Source organism: Gavia stellata, chromosome 13, assembly GCF_030936135.1.
Source record: "Gavia stellata isolate bGavSte3 chromosome 13, bGavSte3.hap2, whole genome shotgun sequence".
In the NCBI taxonomy this organism is placed as follows: Eukaryota; Metazoa; Chordata; class Aves; order Gaviiformes; family Gaviidae; genus Gavia; species Gavia stellata.
The window spans coordinates 21,450,099-21,469,814 of record NC_082606.1 but is presented as its reverse complement, the minus strand read 5'-3'; the positions used below and the strand labels follow the sequence as shown (position 1 = coordinate 21,469,814).

General features: G+C 54.1%; 1 protein-coding gene across 1 annotated transcript; it reads right to left on the bottom strand.

Annotated features, from left to right (window-relative positions):
- Nucleotides 1-6,072: 6,072 nt before the first annotated feature.
- LOC104262040 (gonadotropin-releasing hormone II receptor) lies at nucleotides 6,073-8,617 on the bottom strand. Its single transcript, XM_059824136.1, has 4 exons — nucleotides 8,541-8,617; nucleotides 7,535-8,059; nucleotides 6,765-6,966; nucleotides 6,073-6,482 (listed from the first exon to the last, which is right to left on the bottom strand). Exons 1-4 carry the CDS (start codon nucleotides 8,568-8,570, stop codon nucleotides 6,073-6,075), a joined length of 1,167 nt encoding a protein of 388 aa, XP_059680119.1. The 5' UTR covers nucleotides 8,571-8,617.
- Nucleotides 8,618-19,716: the final 11,099 nt, after the last annotated feature.

Genomic DNA, 19,716 nt, shown 5'->3' with positions numbered 1-19,716 from the left:
TGGAAGAAGTTAAATGGTTTCTAGCATGGTTTTTTCCCCCCCCATAAAACATTTACAAGGTTTGTGCTCTCAGCCATGATCTACCTTGTCCTTGGTTAATGTGCAGACGAGACAAACTCAGGCCCTTCAGCACCAGAACTGAATAAGGATTTTTCCTATCAAACTGCCTTCCACTTGCATTTTCTGCACCAAGAAGAGGGAGGGAGAATGGTTCCACTTATGCTGCCGCTTGACAGGATTTTTGAGGTTGGGGCTGCCTGGGTTTTGGGATCTGGTGCAACATTTTTGCCCGTATTCAATTGTTTTCAGCCTCCCTTTATGAACAAAGGGACTAACTAACAGTAACGCGCCAACTATTTCCTGACACACTAGTAAGAAATGGAGTAAAATGGCAGCAGAACTGGTAGGGTTGTATTTTATGTCTGTGAACGGTTGTAGTACAGTTAACTTCATGTAGACTCCACTTAGGCCTCCACGTGACAACCTGTGCACAATGCTGTGTGTTTGCAAGATCAGACTGTCCACACTAAGTTCTCACAAAGAGCTTGAGTTTTCTGTGGTCAGCATTACGGCAGTTACGCTGTTTGTGAAGTGCTTTGGCTTAATGCTGGGGTGTAAAACCTCAGTATCTCTCAGATTCGTCTTTTCTGATCTTGAAGAAGGGCATTTGGGGGGGTTGTTTGAAAACAAACATACGGGTATGTGCAAGTTAGTCGTGCAATGTAAGCAGTGCAACAACTCTCCCCCTCCTGTCCAAGTCCTTTGCATTTGCTGTTGTTACAAAGCAACCTACAACTACCTGAAACTGAACAAGAAGGAAAGGACTGTCCTCTGAGTAGTGACTGGGCATGGGATAAACCTGATGAAGAGCCCAGGGATTCTTGGCAAAGAAAAGCTAGATATGTGCCACAGTTCAAGCTTGCAGTCTAGCAAGACTAGACTAGTAGTAGACTTGATAAAGGCAGGTTTTCATTGCACAGTGAACCCTAACCACAAAAAAAAAAAAAAATCTCATCACATATTTCCAGCAAATGAGTCTATGATTACTACCTTACTCATTAAATATTTCAAAGAAAATCTCTTCTTTCTCTGATGTTGTTCTGGTACCTAATTGCCAGAAATAATGACCCGGTAATCAGGTTTTCTAACTCAAGGCTGAGAACAAGTTCATTTACAGCAACCCCTCTTCTTGGGGGATGGAGCTAGAAGCATTTATTCCAGTTAATTTTGCTGCCAGAACAAATTTATTTATTCACCATACAGCTTGCAAAACAAGAACATTATAATCCAATTCCCCATTGCCTTTTACAGTCCATTAATAATGCTCACTGTTAAAGCACATCGCGTTGCCTCAGCCCGAGAAATGTACGTGCTAATTATAGCGTTGATTTGCAATTAAAATATACATAAACTAACCATTTATTGCACAACAGATTCAACTGCTTTATAGTTGTTTACTCCTTGATACTCCAATGCAGAAACTTGGGGTTTGAGACTTGCATGGGGTTCCTGGGAATATTTGCCCGTTTTTGGATCACCTGAGCATGTTATATATAATGTTGTGCCATATATATGTCAGTTTAGGGTAAAAACAGCCAGAAAACCTAGAGGTATTTGATGCTATCTAAAGGGTATTGTGTTGTTAAAAGGCTTGTGCCTCTGCAAAGGAAACATCTTTTTTTGGAACAGATGGGCTATCGGGAGCCCTTTGGAAAAGGAGGAGGTTAGGCAGCAGTTGTGGGAGGGATGGACGGCTCTTTGCACTGCAGGGAAAGGCACAAACCTGGGAGTCCGCGAGCCGGACGAAAGGAGCAGATGGGGAGGAAGGCAGCAGGGTTCTGAGGCTCTCTTCTTAGGGTCTCTTTGCATAGGAAAGTTTCTGAAGAGTAAGCAAAAGGAATGAATGCATAGCAGCCGTTCAGCACCATCTCTAACGTCTGTCTGGGTTTTTATTTGGCTTTGAGCCGCTCAGCTGAGCTCTCTTCCAAAGCGTGGAGAAATAGCATCCGTGTAGGGAGCTGGCTCCCAAGCTCTTCTGCAGCAGCTGCTCCAGGCTACATCCCCAGAGACAAACGTACTGGGGGAGCTCTCAGGGCAGACACGCGCAGTCCAGCACTGCAATTAAATCAGCAGGTATCAAAGGAAAAAATCGGCTTTGTCTGCTTTCAACAATTTGAATAGACCCAGAGGAAAGAGGTGGCTGCAGGTAAGGGCTGAGTCCTCATGGATGTGTCTCAAGTGCCCCTCGGAGGTCTCGCAGCCCTGGCCCCCACACTCCCCATCCCGCAGGGATCCTGGGCACAGCCTCCTCCGTGCTTCAGCTCCACACCTGCGGAGCAGGATAACGCTGCCCCAAAGGCAATGGGAAAATAAATGCATTTAAGGTGCTCAGCTTCTACCTTAGCGGGCCAACAAAATACTTAATATCCTACTCCCACGCTTGTTTTCTGTGCTCCCTGCTGATTTCAGCATGTGTTTCCCAACGTGGCGAGGTGCAGTCAGCTGAATTAATGCGAGTATTGTGCTGAGTAACTAACAATATTATGAATTAACCCAAGGTTCGCGTTAACCTCTTAAGCCACTTGCGTGGCTCTTTGAACGTGCACAGTACTATAAAAATGCTAATGGGGAATGAATCAGAATTTCCTCCCGAACAAAGGACCGCTGTGTCTAAAGCGGGCAGCCCAGGGCGAGGTCGAGGAGTTGTAAAACAGAGCTACCTGTGCTTATTAATATGTTCATTACATTACTGCGGTGAATATTAAGGAACTGTTATGGAGTCAGACAAATCCGACCCTGCTGTGACTGCAAGGAGAAGCGTGGCAGCTGGTGTTTCCCAGGGGGAACGGGCAGATTTTGGGGAAGTGGGAGAATTTTCCTCCCGTAAGAGGAAATATGTAATAAATATATATACGGAGAGAGCTCAGGAGCCAGCTAAGGAGGAGGGCAGGTGCTGTTGGAGACGAGGGTTTGAGCAAGGTGGGGAGAGAGGGAACCATGGCAGAAAGCAGGATCACCCCTGGGGCGGGGAGGAGCGAGGCTCCGGGTTTCATGCTCCTGGTGAGCAACGCAAAAATCTTTTGCTGTCTAAAGTACGAGCGGCTTTAAGAAATGCAGAATCAGAAACGTGGGGACATTCAAACCAGGCCTGGGCTTCGATCCGCCTCTGGAAGGACCCAGACCTGGGTGGATCCGCAGTGACCCGGAGGCTGCCCCGGCTCCCCCGGGGAGGTGCTGCCCGCCTGCTCGCTCCCCCTTCCCGCGTGCGTTGGGCGCACAGCTTGGCAGCACGCTCTTCTAGTGACATTTTCCTTCTATCATGAAAGCTGTCACTTTGGGCACCTTGCCCACGCTCCGGGCTTCCCAAAATGTCAGCCTTGAGCAGCAGCAACGGGAGGGAAGGTACCAAGAGGCGGGCAGAAGGAGCAGCGCTGGAGTGCCTGCGAGCATCCTAAAGGATGTGCCGTGCTTCCCCCAAGGACCAAGGTATGTATCCTTACCAGCATCCCGATTTTCATACTCTTCACCTAAAGCCAAACCTGCTTCTGCCCTCTCACCGTACCCATGGGGTGTAAGGGCGGTGGGTCCCTCCCAGAAGGGAAAAAGTGCTTCTTGCTCCTCAGAGAAGGTCTCTGAGCTCTCCTGCTGCTGTACAAGAGCGGGCAAGTGGCCTAGAGCGTGTGAGCAATGCTGGACCTCTTCTCTCCCACTTAGCAGAAAGCAGAGCAGGAATGTTTTTAGGAAATTAAAGACACTTTCTTGCTTATCTGAGGCTTGCCAGAAAACCAACGCACCTTCAAGGTCTGCCTCCCATTAGCCATCATCAGTAATATAAACAGTGAGACCAAATGAGTGTCTGAGGAATAAATTAGCTTCCCCTACCACAAGGCATTCCCATCACCTCACAAGAAACTCTTATTTCCACTGGTCGAGCCGAGCCAGCCTGGCAGCAGCGAGCCCCGCTCCCGTTAGCGTTGCGTAATTAACCTTGAGCAGAACGAGCCCAGGAAAGCCAAACAGCGATTACGCATCTCATTGGAGTTTGGATGCTTCCTAAAGGCCTCACGCTAATCCCCACCAGTCGGTCTGGGCTCCTGCAGCTCTAATTGAATTTTTTTCTCCTTGGGCAGCATGTTTAGCATAAATGATAGTTAGCATGGGGAAAGGCAAGTGCTCGACACCCGTCCGCAGCTTGGCATCACCCTGAGCACCGTGGCTTCCCGTAACCTCGCTGCCCAGCCTCAGCCGACCTGCAAACACCACTTGCCACCTCTCTAATTGCAATAATTTGTTAGCTGGGGCATTGGGAGACCAGTCCAGATCCTTTCTGACCGATGGGGATCCATCCCCTCTTGGAGACAGGGTTGAGCAGACCGCCTCAGGGCCCAAAGGAGATTTGCTTTCTTGGGGGGAGGCATCTCCCAGCTTCCCTACACACGCAACCACAGCAAGTCAAGAATTGTTTTTAAAACAAAGCTCTTTCATCCTGATAAAGTCCAGATGCACATTGAAAGCTGCAGTGGCCACAGAAAAGCGCAGGGAACTGCCTCCTGCCAAGTCCAGAGCTCCTGAGCTGCCCAAAGGTTTCACAAAACAAAACAAAGAAACCTAAACCCCGCCTGGCGCAAAACTAAGTTTCTCTTCAAAAGCAAAAAATGCATTTAACAACAATCAGCACATAACGAACAAATAAATAATCCACTATTCCTAACTACGCGGAAGGGAACAACACGGTTGAATAAACCCATCTCTTCAACCCACGCCCGGAGAAGAGGCTTCCACCTTCACAAGCAACTTCTGGCACATTGGTGAAAAGCAAAAAATCCATTTTACTCACCACAGCCCAGCCGATCCCCTCCAGCAGCCTCCCTGGCCCTCACAGTGCAGCCAAGGACCATCAGCACCCACCTGGCACCCATGGATGCTGATGGGCCCCTCCAACCACAGGTGGATCCCATCACCTTCCTCATTGGGACACCCCAGGCATCACCTGCGGGGTGGCTGCACCCACCCTGCTCGGGGCAGAGACAAGGTGCTGGTGTTGGGTCAAGCCATTAAGGTAAAGAAAATGTGTTTAAACGGGAGAGGGGAAAACAGAGAGGAGAAAACGTGGGGTTTGATCCCATCAGCCCATGCTGGCTGCTGGGGAGAGCCCAGCGCGTGGTCTGAGACCTGCCAGCTCGTGCCCCGCAGAGGGGCTGGGCTACGTCACCCTCTGTACCCCAAATACTCACTCTCCTGGTCAACCCTGTGTCCCAGAGAGCTGCTACGTAAGGATGTGTTCCTACCACCCCCTGCGTGCCAGAACAAGGCAGCAGGGACTCTTTTTCCTTCTGGCTGTGTTCAAAAGGGAGAAGAAACCCTGTCCCATTCCATCCCACTGTGGTTCTTCATACCCTCTTGCCCAAGCCCCTCCATCCCCACAGCACCTTCTCCCTCCCCACCTCGGAGGCAGCCCAGGGGGACTAATGCCCCTGCATTAGTCACTCCCCAAAGATTTACATCCTTCCCAGGGCTTCAGACATGGCCGTGGGAGAACCAGCTAGGCTCTGAGCCAGGACAGCCAAAATTTCCAGAGAGCCTTTCCTACTGTGGGTGGAGAAAATGGAGTAAAAGCCTGTGATCGCACCTTTGCAGCCTCTCAGGGTGACACCACACAGCTCTGTGCAGCTCCGCACTTCAGCGTAGGTGCAAAGGGCACTTAGAGATTGGCCACCCTGGGAGATGTGGCCCTGGACCACGGAGGAGCCGGGGTGTCTCCTCCCAGGGGTCAATGCTGGAAGTGTGGTATATGCTTTATCCCAGGGTCAGGGCTAGAGCATGCCTAGGCTACAAAAAGGATGGTTTTCTAGTTATCATGGGGCTGCTAGAATATGGAATAATGACCATAAATACCCCCCAAATTTTTTTCACCCTGAGTACAGGCAGGAGACGCATTCCCAGTCTCTGGCTAGAGACCCTCACCCACCAAAGCTGGGTGGCAAAACCTCCTTATGACGGTCTCCAGAATGATCCTATGGGACAAAGCTGCCCCCACAGCTGTGCCTCTCATCTCCTTGTGGGTACATCTCTTCAGCAGACTGTGTTGACAGTTGTCGCATTGGAGCCCCCTGATGCCACCCCACCATTTACAGCACCATCCTTGATGTTCTTCTCCGAGAGTGAGACGGGTTTGTGTCTTTCGTGCCTGGTAATGGCGGTTTCAATGCCCCTGAGACACAACTGCACGTCCTCCCGAAATGAGGGGGTGTACAGTCCATAAATGACAGGGTCGGTGCAGGTGTGCAGCAAGCCAAAGAGAAAGAAGCTGTGGTTGACATACTCCGGCATCTTCTGGATCATGGCTGGCTGGAACCAGTACCACAAGCCCAGGAGGTAGTATGGGGTCCAGCAGATGATGAAGGTGGCAACAATCACTATGGTCATCTTGAGAGTCTTCATGCGTGCCTTGGAGATGTGGTCATTTTGATTTCTTATCAAACCTGCCAGGGAGAGTCAAAAGGATAGCTGGACATGGGAGAAAACCAGGAGAACATAACCATCCATGATTGTGCTTCTGCCAGAAAGGGGAGACCATCTCATGGTCTGGCCCATGGCCCACAGGAAGCAGAAGACAGCAAGGAGGGGGGTGAAGAAGTTTGTGTAAAGCCCCTTGGCTGGCTTACTCTTCAAAGGGTGTTGGGACAGACCCAACAGCTCTCCAGGCTGGAGCAGGGTCGATCACAGAGTCATGGTGAACAATAAAAGGGCTGGGACCCACTTACCTTTGTTGATCTTTAGCTGCTTACTGATCTCCCAAATGATCCGGATGTAGCAAACAATCATGACGCTCAGGGGGGTGATGTAGAGGGTGGTGAAGGTGAACATGTTGTAGAAGGTTTCCTCCCAGTGCGCTCGGAAGCTCCCATGAGTAACGCACTGGGTGAAGTTCCCTCCCGGGACCGTGTGCAGGTGGAAGAGGAAAAGCTGAAACGGAGAACCAAGTAATAACTCAGAGTGGCTTTGGAACAGGGCACCATGTCCTGCAGACGCTCCTGGCTGTGCATGGAGAGCACTTCCCTGCTGCTGTCAGACTGGGAGAGACACTCTGGGCACCTAACTCATGGTAATGGCCAGGATGGATGGGATCTGACGGCTGTGAAATCCCATTTTCTGGCCATACTGAATGTTATTTTGGTCAGGAACTGCTCAGGTTTGTCTTGGTGTGCTCCAACATATTTTGCAGTGGTGCAGAGATGCATTTTTAGGAGAAGATAACCAGGGCATGAGGAATAAAAAATAGTGGACACAATTTTTTCCCAGCCTTTAGCGTAACACCCTGATGGTGTTGCAATGAACGGGTGCTATAAGGAAGGTGCAAAGCAGCACTGAGCACCCAACGCAGCAACCACACCCCTTCACCCAGCAAAGCCAAGCCAGTGGTGGTGGAGCCCATGGATTGGGATGGACTTGCGGGGGCTGCCAGGATGGAGAAGTCTTTCTCCAAAACCACCCCAGCCTGGGCAAACCACACGGGGAGGGCACCGAGCCCTACCTGGGGCAAAGCCAGGAGCACGCTGCCGGCCCAGGCAGCACGGAGCAGCAGCCCGTTGCGGCGGCGAGCACGGGAGAAGGGGTGGAGGACGGCTGCATGCCGGTCCAGGCTGATGACCACCAGCACCAGGGCAGCCGCGTACATGGCGAAGAGCTTGAGGAAGTTGAGGAGCTTGCAGGAGATGTCCCCTCCGTACCACTGCACCGTCACGTTCCACGCCGCGTCCAGGGGCATCACCGCCACCGTCACCAGCAGGTCAGCCAACGCCAGGCTGAGAATCAGTGGCCGCACATGGGATTTCCTCCTCTTCCTCAGCAGGCTGCCGAGCACCGCCGCGTTGCTGCCCGCCGCCAGCAAGAAGAAGATGGCTGTGACGATCACTCGGACCCTCGCCGCTTGCGTGAAGCGGGGCTCGACCCAGTGCTCAGGGCAGTCTGAGGCTGAGACGTTGGCATCCCCCTCCGCAGCGGGGTGGTGGGGAGATGCAGAGAGCTGCTCGTCACTCATCCCCTGCCGAAACGCAAGCTGCAAAGTGAACCCCCTCTTGGGGGCTGTGCCGTGTGCTTCAATATAAGGAGAAATGGGGAGATGGTGGGATCTGCACCGGAGTCACCAGCAGCAACCTGCCGGTCCCTGCCTGTCCCCTCCGTGTTGCCTGTTTTGCCGAGCCGCCGCACCTCCTGGTCATGGTGACACTGCCTGGCCGCCCTCTTTGGCTAACCCCTGCCGTAGCTATAGTGATTGCTCACACAGACATATATTTTTAGCTCTTTGAGAGGCGGTTGAGCAGCTGGGAAGCAGGAGCAGTGGCCAGGACCACGGGATGAGCCGCTGCCCGCCAGCGCCCGGCCGGGTATGGGTCACACTGGAGCTGGCTGAGCCTGTGCCGGGGCAGCTGTGCTCGGTTCAAGGACTTGTCCTTCCAAAGGGGCTTTGTAAGCAGGGTTCAGCTTTTCAGAAACCCCACAGCACTTTCTGTTAAGTGTGTTAAACCTTAATGGTCTACCTCCATCTCCAGTGCCAGATCTGGGGCCATGGGTGGGAGCAGCTGGGGGTGACCAGGAGGGGAGAAGGGGGATCCCACACTGTCTGGGGACTGACAGCGGCTCTCGGGAGAGGATCGCAGTGGCATTTAGGAGCCTGGACCTTCCCAGGACCCGGGCAGCACCAGCTCAACACCTCTATCCTTTTGCCTTCAGTAGGTGAAGGTAGAAACACACCAACATGGGGGGTGGCGAGGGGCTGATGAGCAGCGTGGTGGTCCCCCACAGCTTGATTTAATTGCCCTTTTTGCCCGAGCACAACCAGCTTGGGGACAACTCACATTTCAAGGGCAAATACTTCCAACTCTCGGGGGCGCGAACTGTTAACAGTCCCAGCCGCAGGTAGGGTACGTCTCTAACCGTTTCAAGCACCTTCTGGTTTGCTGACACCAAAATAAAGCATACCCCACCTTTGCAGAAATAACACGAGCAGCAGAGCTCCAGTCTGTCTCCCCAGCTCTGCGGGATGGAGATGCCGACACCTTGCAGCAAGCCGCCCTCCTCCCGCTCTGCCACCCGCGCCCCAAGCCCCTGAGAGCGAGACCCCTTGCTGCCTTCGCCCCCCTCCCTCCCCGAAGACCAACCCAACAAGCAAGCAGCGAAAAGAAAAAGCAGATAAAAAGTATGGAGCTGCTTGCTGGCTGTCTGGGAGAAACAAAGGGAAACCCATGTCGAGGTCTGGATTTGTCCCAGCTGATGGGAACGTACCTGGCACACGCATGCCCTCATGCCAAGAGAAGATGCTCCTTATTTTGCCCCACGGTTCTCCCACCGCCGCAGTGCCGAGTCAGGATGCTCCAGCACGTCTTTGCATCACATCCCTGCAACAAACCCCTTGAAGCAGCAAAATTTCCCCTTGCCGGCGGCCGAGCCGGGAGCTACGCTGTTTTTAGCACAGGCGTACGCAGGCATCTGGAGTGGCAACGCTGATGCAAACATCCCCTGCGCTGGCAAACCAGGAGAGGGGACACGGAGGTGGGCACCCACAGGCAGCCCAGCTCAGGCAGCTGCGGGTGCTTCACCCCCGGGCGGGGGCTATCACCCCTGCCCTTGCGGGCTTAACGAGCCGCCCGCTTTCAGGCTTAATGAGCAGGCAGTGGGGATGGTGACAAAGCCGCTGTCTTGCGAGAAATGGCCAAAATTCAAGATGTTGTGGCCAAATGCGGCCCCATCGGGGATAAGTGCCAACACTCCCTGCATCGGTTTTCTATAAATACAGGAAAATGAGTTAATTATCCCTGGAGTTAGTGATGAACATCCCGTTGCTCAGACAACCGGGAGACTCGCGGCACACACAGACACCCCCCCCCAGCCATGCTCCTGGACCACACAGGTCCGTGGGAGCATCACGGATGAACACAGGTACGTGCCTGGACTGGAAATGCTGTGAGGAGGGAATTAATAAGGAGAAACTCGTGCCATTTTGCCCTTTTAATGAATATACTCCTTCCTCTGCGCTCCCACCTTCTTCTTTTTGTATTTCTTTCAGAGTAACGCAGTGAGAGCTTCAATGTGCGGCGCAAAACCCCGGGAGGGACAAAGAGCTCACAAGGGCTTAAAAAATACGATGTGCAACGCAAAGGCAGGGAGGGAAACCGAGGACACCCTGTTCCTCCGGCCAGCAAAGTAAAAGACCTGTGGGGATGGCAGAGGGCCAGCCCCAAGCCCCGCTGGGGCCGGCACTGGCAAACACGCTCCCGGGGGCATCGCGGGGACTTTAATTACATGCAAATAGACCTTCACATCTCCCGGTCTATTAAATTAAGAAGTACACTGTGTAAGGGGGACCGCAGGTCCTGGGCTGGGGGCGGTGGCTCTGCGTTGTTCCCCGAAAGGTTCACTTTCTGGGATAGGAGGTTTTCCGTTGTTAAACCTATTCCCACTCATTTTCAGGAGGAAACGCCCGAGCTCTGAGAGCAGAGGGAAGATGCACCGTCTCTGAGGCTGCTCTGCTTGCAGGAGTGCTCCTGGGCACAGCAAAAAAGGAGCATTTTTTCCCCTTTGTGGGTTTAAGAGTCAAATTTTGTGGCAGAGAGACCGGTTCCTGAGACCCAGGAGATGCAGGCGCTGGACCACATCAGCCCTTGAGGCATCACCGTCCATCGGAGTCCCCTAAACCCTCCAGCACTTCTGCATTTCACGCCCAAAAGGGATCAGGCTGGCGACTCTCTGCTCAGAGCCGCAGAGGGCAATTTATGCATTCAAAGTGCTTTACATCCGAGGGGAAAGAGAAAAGCAGACCCACCCCCGGCACTGCCAGTGGGCAGTGCGGCAGGACAGGCACCCGGCCAGCACCGGCCACCCCTGCCATGTGGGGGGGGACCGTCCCCATCGCCTCCTTACCTGGCCGGAGCATCGCCCGCCAGTGCCGCGGGAATGAGCCTGGTCCCTGGGGGGGAAAAAAAAGCACAGAAACCACAAAGAAGTTGGGTGGAAGCCCATTTATTACAGCAGCCGCCTCCTTCTTGCGTTAGACTCCTGCTTAAAGCTGAGATTAATTTGGCCCCACATGCTCAACCTTATTTTTCCTTTCATTTAGCTCTTTGCACCTGCGCTAAAGCAATTAAATAGCGAGTCAGGAATGCATTCCCTGTTTGTCCTCCCTCCTGGCGGGCTGCCTTTTTGTCTAGAAATGTCCTCTCCATCCCCGACTGTATGATGCAAGAGAGGGGCAGGATTTTTCTTAGGAACTGTAAGCCTCGCTCATGCCACAACAAAGCCTTTGGTCCCTGTTCAGAGAGGATTTTTTTAGCATGCCATCACGCAGAAATGTCCTGGGCATGCATTAGCAAGAAGTCTTATTTTAAGGGTGGGGTCCCTTATTAAAATGACTATTTTTCTCCGGCGTTCGCACAGTAACCCCCTTGTGTTTTCTCTTTTATTTGTTCATCTCCTCAAAGGTCAGCTTGGATGCTGTCTGCTCAGCAGCCTTCAGCTGAATCTCTGAACACTGGTTTAACAATCAGAGGTTTTTGGTCCCCGGGATTAGGAAACAGCGCTGGCAGGCAGGGTTTCTTTCCATACACCCCGGCTCGGCTCTTTCCGAAATCCCCTCCTCTTGGGATGCTGCCCCAGTACACCCCCGGAGCTGCAGCCCAGCACTGGGTCATGGGGAGTCAGAGCATCTCCAGGCTCCCCAAATAGGACTTTTCCCCCTAAATCCATACGGATCATCCCAGGATGCCGGAGAAAACAGAAACCAGAAAGCCACACCAGGTAGCACAGCCCCAGTGGCAATTTTTTGCATGAGCAGACCTTGAGTAGAAGTACAAGCGCTGTGTTTTTCCGTCGGACATCCCATATAAATCGGGATCTCATGCAGGGAAAGCGGCACGGGATAGAATTTCCATTAACCTAGTGCAAACGCAGGCAGGGAGCCTGCTGCCGTTTATCCTAATAAATCACCGCCGGGGTCTTGGCTTCACAAAAGAGAGAAAAACTTGTCTTTTCACCTCCAAGAGAAACTCCTGCTGCTGGGCATTACAGGTGGGTAATGACAGCTCTTCTTCGAGCAGAGCCACCCTGCAGCAGCACCCATCACCTGCACCCTCGCCCCCAGCACTGTCACCCCAGGCAGGTGCTTCTGCCGGGCTGCTTGTCCAAAAATTCCCCTTTGCTCAGAAAAACCTCATGATTTCAGAGTTTTTAATGCTGATTTTTTTTTTTTCCCCTCAAATATTCTTCTCCTCCTCCAAGCCTTGAATTGTCTCAGGAGCAGCTCGTCCAAGGAAATTTTTGTCTCATACTGGACTCGAAACAGAAAGTCTAGTCAGGGACATCTGACATGCAATGTTTTTGTGAGTAAATACCAGCGTCCATGAAGTCATTTCCCGGGGTTAGAAATGAGCTCACCTCTGGAACGACTTCTCTTCTTACCCAAAGTTCACAAGCCAAGCAGTTGTGAAGCTCCCAGTTTTCATCCTTCTCATTAAAAACCAGCATCGGGGCTGCGTGCGGACCCTGCTACAGACGGACCCTGGGCATCAGCCGTCACGGGGGCATCACCCCGAATTCCCTGAACTCTTTGCAGCAAAAGGCAGAGGACCAAAGCTCAGCAGTCACCGGGGATAAACCAGCGGCTCATTCTGCCTGCTCACCCAGCCCTGGCCGCTCTGCCAAGCCTGCCAAGAGGGATGATAATTGCTGTCCCTTGCCGGGATAATCTGGGTCATCCCGTCCCCCTCCTAAAAGTCCTTGTTTAAAGCAGAGGGAGGGATCTCTCCTGCCCTCCAGGCTCAATATTTTGGCAAACTCTGTCTTTGGGCCATTTCTCGGTGAAATAATGCGCCGTTTCTGATTTGGCTTCATATATTGGAGCCTCGCTGGAGCTCTTGCCGGTAAAAGCCCTTCTCCAGGGGGTATCTTGCCATTGGACAGTGGTGCTGAGAAAAACGTGCTCTTGATGCTTAAACCTGCTGCGATTCCCATGTTTTAATACCCTGGCTGGTGCTCCTGGAGTTGCTGAGCCCAGCACATCACGCTGGATGTCCACCAGCCAGGATGGTGTAAAGAACAAGGACCCCGCTGGCAGCGGAGCCCAGATGTCCAGAGCATCTTGCCCAGAGGTTCCCCGAATTTACATCTTCCCATGCGGAGCAGCAGCTCTCGGGGTCTTTCACCGGGACATCTCACCAGCGCAAAATCCCCCTTCCTCATCTCTAAACTAGACAAGAGAGAAGAGTGAAGTTATCACCCTGGACCAAACCCTGAGGGCAAACTCCAGAAAACGCGGTGGGCTTTGGTGCCGAGCCCCGTCCGCTCAAGCCAAGCGATCAAACCCGGACGCGTGCGTGCATCGCCGCTCCACCCACGGTGCATCTTTCTCACAGCAGCTTCGCTTCCTTGCCCGGGCTGGAAAGTCCAGCGGGGGAGATTTATTTGGGAAGTGTCACCCAGCACCCCAGTCCTGTGATGCTCCTGTCCCCAATAAACCAGGAAAAGCACCTACGGGGTCAACGGAGAGGCCATGGGTCCCCTCTGGCTCTGGTACGCACCAAGCCGGCCAGGGTTTTCGCTGCCCTGACTGGGTATTTTTCTTGAGCTGGAAGAAATTATGAAATCCCAGTGTTTTCATTGTGACTAACCCGTGGAAGTGAACAATTTTGCCCTTGTTTTTGGATGGGTTTTAGTTGCTCTCCTTGTCTTTGCCCTCTTTTATCCTCCACTTTTTTTTTCCTCCCTGTGGGACCTGCCTGTTGCATTGCTCCAAACATCAAATATCCCTCTCTCTCCACGCTCCCAAATTGGATTGAGTGCCCCAAGACCATGTTTCAGTTCTCCCTTTGGATGCTCCTTCCCAAACACATGCCAGACTCGAGGGCTGGTTTCCTCCATTTCGCTGTAGGAGAGGTGAGACGTGGGGAGAGCTGAGAGCCCCGCGGGACCCTTGGCAGCATTACCCTGGGCTTGCAGGACCAAGAATCAGGGAAAACCTTCCCCGGCACCTCTTTCCCCTCCACTTGGTATGTCCGAGCAGTTTTCCAGGCTTAAAAATGCCCTTGAGGGAGTTTCCCATGGGGATACAACTGCTTTTAGGAAAGGATCGGTGGCTCGGTGGAGAGAGATGCCATTAATGCTGAATTAAATAAGTTGGAGGAATGTAATTTCTGCTCCCCCACCCTGTTTTTATCCTCCCGCAACAAGGCTGAGCCCCAGGACCATAGGACCCTGGCGTCCCTTGGGATGAGCATCAGTGCTGACATCTCCCCCCGGCCAGATTTGGGCTCCCGGGGAGGTGTTTCTAGGAGGCAGCACTCGATCCGATGCCGGGAGCGTTGCACTGAGTTTCCCTTGGGAAGGGCTTATCTCCTGTGCCACCTTCCCAACCTGCTCCCAGCGGTTTTCATCTCAGCCGGACCAAGCTGCTTGCACCGGGCGGCTGCCAGCCCTTCCCTTCGGCAGCGCTTGGCCCCCACTGAACTCCTCTGCCCGCGCTGCCGGCAAACTCACATCTACCCTCCGGTGAAAGCTGATATGGCCACAACTGCCCCGGGGGAATCCCGGCAGCGCCAGAATTAGCTCGGTCGAGACCGGCTTTTCTGAGCACGCCCTCGGCACGATGCATGAGGTCGTGAGATATTTTACGGCTCTGGTCGCCACCATGACCACAGGCACTCTGGGAAGGGGAGGCGTTTCCGTGCCCTCTTTCGCCAGCGTGGATGCTGGCAAACTCTTTTGAAGCCGAAACTCGGAGGCAGATCGGCACCGATTACCCCAGCCCAGGCTCAGCTCTACATTGCTCAGTGCAATAATTAACCTGAAATAAATTCACGCATGGTTTAACGAGGAGTCCCTGCCACCCGGCCGGCTCCATCCCTTGCACATTTTCTATCTATCCCAAGTAGACGCTCATCTGCACACTAAAAAGCAGCTTTTAGCCTGATGCTCCAGTTTCGCTGCCAACACCAGATCTTCTGGTCTGGCTTGCACAGCCTACAACCTCTCCCACGCCCTGGTGTAAATCAGTTGCTAACCTGCCCACCTTGACATAGTCCGCAGCAAAAAAATTGCGGAGGAAAAGGCACAGATGAGAGCAGGGACCGCCATCCCACTGTGCACCAGCACGGGTGCACGGCCCAGAGTGCATCCAAGCCCAAAGCTAATGCCGGTAAATAAGAGCAATAAATTAAGGATTTCTTCAGGAGCAATTAATTGCCCAAAGCAACATGTGGTTTGACACAGGACGGTCTTTGTCCACCAAACCCTGTCCAGAGCTAAAGCAAACAGCCGGCGGGCTGTGGGTTGGACTCTGCTCCTGCTCTTCCTCCGTGCTTTAAATGCCCCCATTGAGGTGCTGCCCTGGCTCGGACCCGGCCATGTTCCCATCGCGCCCCTTCGCGTCCTGCGACCACGTTTCCATCACCGACCCGAGGTTGTGCAATAACTCAGTCCCTGCCGCTAGCCCGCATCTGCCGGCAGGATGTTCCCGGAAAATATTGGTGTCGCACTGGCACGTGGCACCGTGATGCTGCGCTGCGAGTGTCCCTGAGGAGGTGATGCTCCAGGTGCGGTGCCAGGAGAGGCTGGGATATGCTTTACTCGTGGAGGGCTTGAAAATAATGGCCTTCTCCATCTCGCAGAGAGTTTCCAAATGAGCCAGAATACTTAATTTCCCCGGCTCAGCAATGCAATTAAAAAGGGATTCGCTATTGAGACACTTCTGGTGCTCTCATAGCATCTTCCATCTCTGCTCTTCCGAGCTGTGATGGAGAGGGAGAGACAGCAGGGATGGACATGGCATTCAGGAGGAAAACCCCGGCAGGACCCTTCGGTGGTCCGGGATATCCCAGTGACCAGTGACCCCCTCTCCAGGCGATGTGGGTCTGGATGCAGAGCTGTATGTGTGCAGCAGGGATGCAGGTAACAGTCCCTGGGCACTCAGAGAAGAGCCGTGCCCTGCAAAAGCACTAGGAAAAGCCCTTTTCCTTGACAGATGTGATCACAGAAGAGGGGACACCCCCGGTTTTACATACCGGAGGGGTCAGTTGTGTTGTGCCGGTGCCAGCAGACGTTCTGGGGCTCGCCCCGTGGCCGGACCCCATGAGCGGCACAGCTGCAGCCGCTTGCTCACCCCAACTCCCAGCTCTTTCACTCCTCCAGAAAAAGCCCCGACCTCCAGAGCTAACATCAGTCTTTCACTGGCTCCTGACTTTCATTTCGTCCCCCCTCTGCGGTGCTTTTTGCATCTGTTTCATAAATGATATATGTGGAGCTGAGCACCGCACGGCCACGGTCGAGGCTTTAGCTCCTAAGTAAATCCTTCCAGGGGGGAAAGGTCCGCTCGCTCCTTTTCTCCCAGCCACAGCCTGTAAATCCTCATCCGCACAATAAAAACAAACTCCAGTAGTTCATTTTTCGGGCTCTTTTCCAAAGCTTTTAGGCAGCTGGAGTGCGATTTTGTGCTGATGAAGCGATGGAAGAGGGCTTAAGTGAAACAATATTGCGGTGGCTGCGAGGTTTGCTGGTGGTTCAGAGCTCAGAGTGAACCCCGGGGACCCACCACATCTTCAAGCTCTCCTACAAACCATCGAAATCACCAGTCCAGCTCCTGGGATAGCAAAACAGGATTTAAAAAAACAACATTAGCCACCCCTGGAGCATGGCTGGAGAAGTGCCGGGAGCCAAGTGCTTAATGAAATCCCAGCTCCCAGCTCACCCTTCCTAAACCATGCAAACTTCCCCAAAGTGTTTGGGATGGAACAAAGTCATCAATCAGTTATTTTAACTCCCATCTCCGTAAACAGGAGCAAGCTCAGAAATGGAGCAGGGGAAAATAACCGTCAGCTCCCTTCGGTGGAGAGAACAGGGTGCAGGGAGGGAGGACGGGGGTAGCCAGCGGGAGACTGAGCACGGCCTCGGCCCCATAGGGCATTTCATGGACCCCATAGGGTATTTCATGCAGCCCACAGAGCATTTCACAGACCCCACAGCCTGTGAATCCCACACACAGCCCTGAGAGCAGATGCACCATCTGCCTCGCCCTCCTGGTGCAGTGCAGTCGGCTTTCGGTGATGGTCACTCTGCCAATGCCGTATCGGAAAGGGTAGGATGTACAACTAGCCGGGATGAGCACCAGTAGCCTATTTTCCCCTGGATTTATTAGAGGGACATGAGAAGAGCAATGGAGATAACCATGGACGAGCATGGAGAGGGAGGGGCTGTTGCACCATCAGTTATCACAGTCTTCTTACGCTGCCCCATCCTTGGCACTGGCTTGGGGGAGGCGTTCGCATAAATATATTATGGCCTCGTAATTACACATCGGTGGAGAAACCATGGAAAAATCCCATGAGAGCCGGGCAGGGCCCCCGGGGGGTTAATCCAGGAGGGGAATGCATCTGTGCGGCCGTGGCTCTGCTGCACCGATGCTTTGGTTGGGAAACACCAGCCTTGGACAGCTGAACTCGCAGCCAGAAAGGTAAGAGCGGTTTGGTCTGGGTTGCATCCTTCCCCGCCGGCCAAGGGTGCTACGGCCCTGCAGAGCGACGGCCCGGCTGCATCTGGGCACGGGGCAGCACCCTGCTTGTCCCCTCCACCCCACAGGTCGGGGCTCCATCCGTCTTGGGCGGACAGAAAGCAGCCGAGCATCTCCCGGAGCCGCGGCGCAGCCGGTGGTGCTCAGTGCTGGAAACATCTGGGACTCTGCTCGCGCTGCTCCGTCCAATGTCAGCCACATGCCGGAGCTGCAGCGAGGGATGGCGAAGCCAAGAGAGATTGTGCAACCAGACTGTTCTAGAGACTTGGTTTTTTCATGAACTCCCGCATCCCAGACCCACTCCTGAGTCCGCACACGTGTCCCCTGAGCTGGCTTGCAGGAGCCACGCTGGGGAGGAGACACCTATGCGAAGAGGAGACGCCCATGCTAAGGAGGCTGCGAAACCCTGTGCAGAAACACCTGTGGCTGCGCTGGGCTAGAGCTAACGCCTGGTTTCCACAACATAAAGAATAACATCTTTTGCCTTTTGCAGAAAAGCATGTTTCTTCACCCTGCAGTGCGACCCATGGAAATCGATGCCAGCGCATGCCAAGCAGCCGGTGGGACTGGAGCCGCCCGCTGAGGCATCGGTGCTGTCCCAGGGACGGCCCGGCTGTGGCGGGAGGTAGGTGCCGTCCGGGGAAGATGAATTCCTTGCTCTCAGTCTCAGCACCTTTCCCGCATCTTGTCCTCATCACAGCGGGGAAACGTGGCCGAGCTCCCTGTTTATCTCGCAGGTCCGGGACCTCTGTCACGCCGGGTGCTCCTTGCCCACCGGATAAATATTCTACCGTGTTTTGGCACATCTCCGGTGTTTTTTCCTTTTTCCCTCGTAAATATAAACCAGAGCCAGTGCAGGCCACCGCCAATTATTTTTTATGTGACACGGTGATCGATGTTCCTCTTGCACCGCTCCCTCTGGCAGCGGGGCCGGCAAGGATTACTAAGAGGCAGCCCAGGACAGCGCTGGCACATGCCTCTGGCCGCCCCAACACCCATCCCCATCCCTCCGGGATGGCTCCCGCCATGCACCGCACACGCTTTCGCACCGGCCTCCTGCCGCAAACCGGCAGCGTGGCCCCGCGGCGCAGGGGGGCTGCACACGCGGGTGGAACTCACTCGCACACGGCCGCGCGCTTCATGCAACACCCGGGAGCCCCGAGCCGGGACCAGCTACCACGAGTTACATGAGAATAAGGCGGCTGCAGAGGGAGGAAGGAGCTGGGGGGTTTGAAGCGGGGCTGGGGCAGGCGGGGAGCTCTCGCGAGGGGCCTTTGCTACATCTCCCCACGGCTCCAGCGAGATGTAGTCACGTTTATTTGCAAGACGTGCCCTGCCTCTGCAGCTCTGTGCTACCCCGGGTGTCCAAACCACACATCCAGCTTTGTCGCATGTCCTCGCAACCCCGCAGAATCCTCATTTGACCCCTGCCAGAGCCAGGCTGGGGGCAGAGGCGAGTGGGCAGTATGGGGGTTGGCGCCCAGCCGAGCCCTGCCCCACACCTACAAAACGTGGGAACCCCACGGGCAGCACTGGGCGGGCACCACGTTTGTCCCAGACTGGGCGAGAGACAAAAGACATCCCCGAAACTCATTGCACCGCGTGCCTGTACGCTGTATCTCCATCTTCAACGCTCAGCAGCATCTATTTGGGATCCAGACCCAGGGCGAACCCCTAACAGTGATAGTGTCGTGCTGGGACGCGGCGCCCGCACCAGGACGTGGTACCCGCACCATGCCCTGCCCTGCCGCCGGCAGCACCCCGCCATGCCGTGGCATTGCCACCAGCCCCGGCGGCTGCTCTTTCGCCGAGGGTTTGTGTTTACCATCACCTTGTTAAGGGATTATTCAGCCTGCGGTTTCCTCGCTCGTCCGATCTGTTTTTGCTCGGCGGCCGGTGGCTCGCTGCCATCCCCTAAGCTACACGCCGGGCTATATAAGCGACCTCGCCGCCTCGGCTGCGGGGAGGCTCGCGCGCAGCCCGGCTCGGCAGCAGTGCAGGGGAGGTTTCGGTAAGCTGCAACTCTCTCTCTTCTTCCCAACTGGCTGCAGTTCCCTTAACCCGCGGCTGACGAGCCCTCGCCTCGCCCCCGGACCGCAGCTCAGCTGGCAGCTCCGCAGCGAGAGGACGAGACTCTCCTTAATTGGGGTTTTTATGGTTTTTGT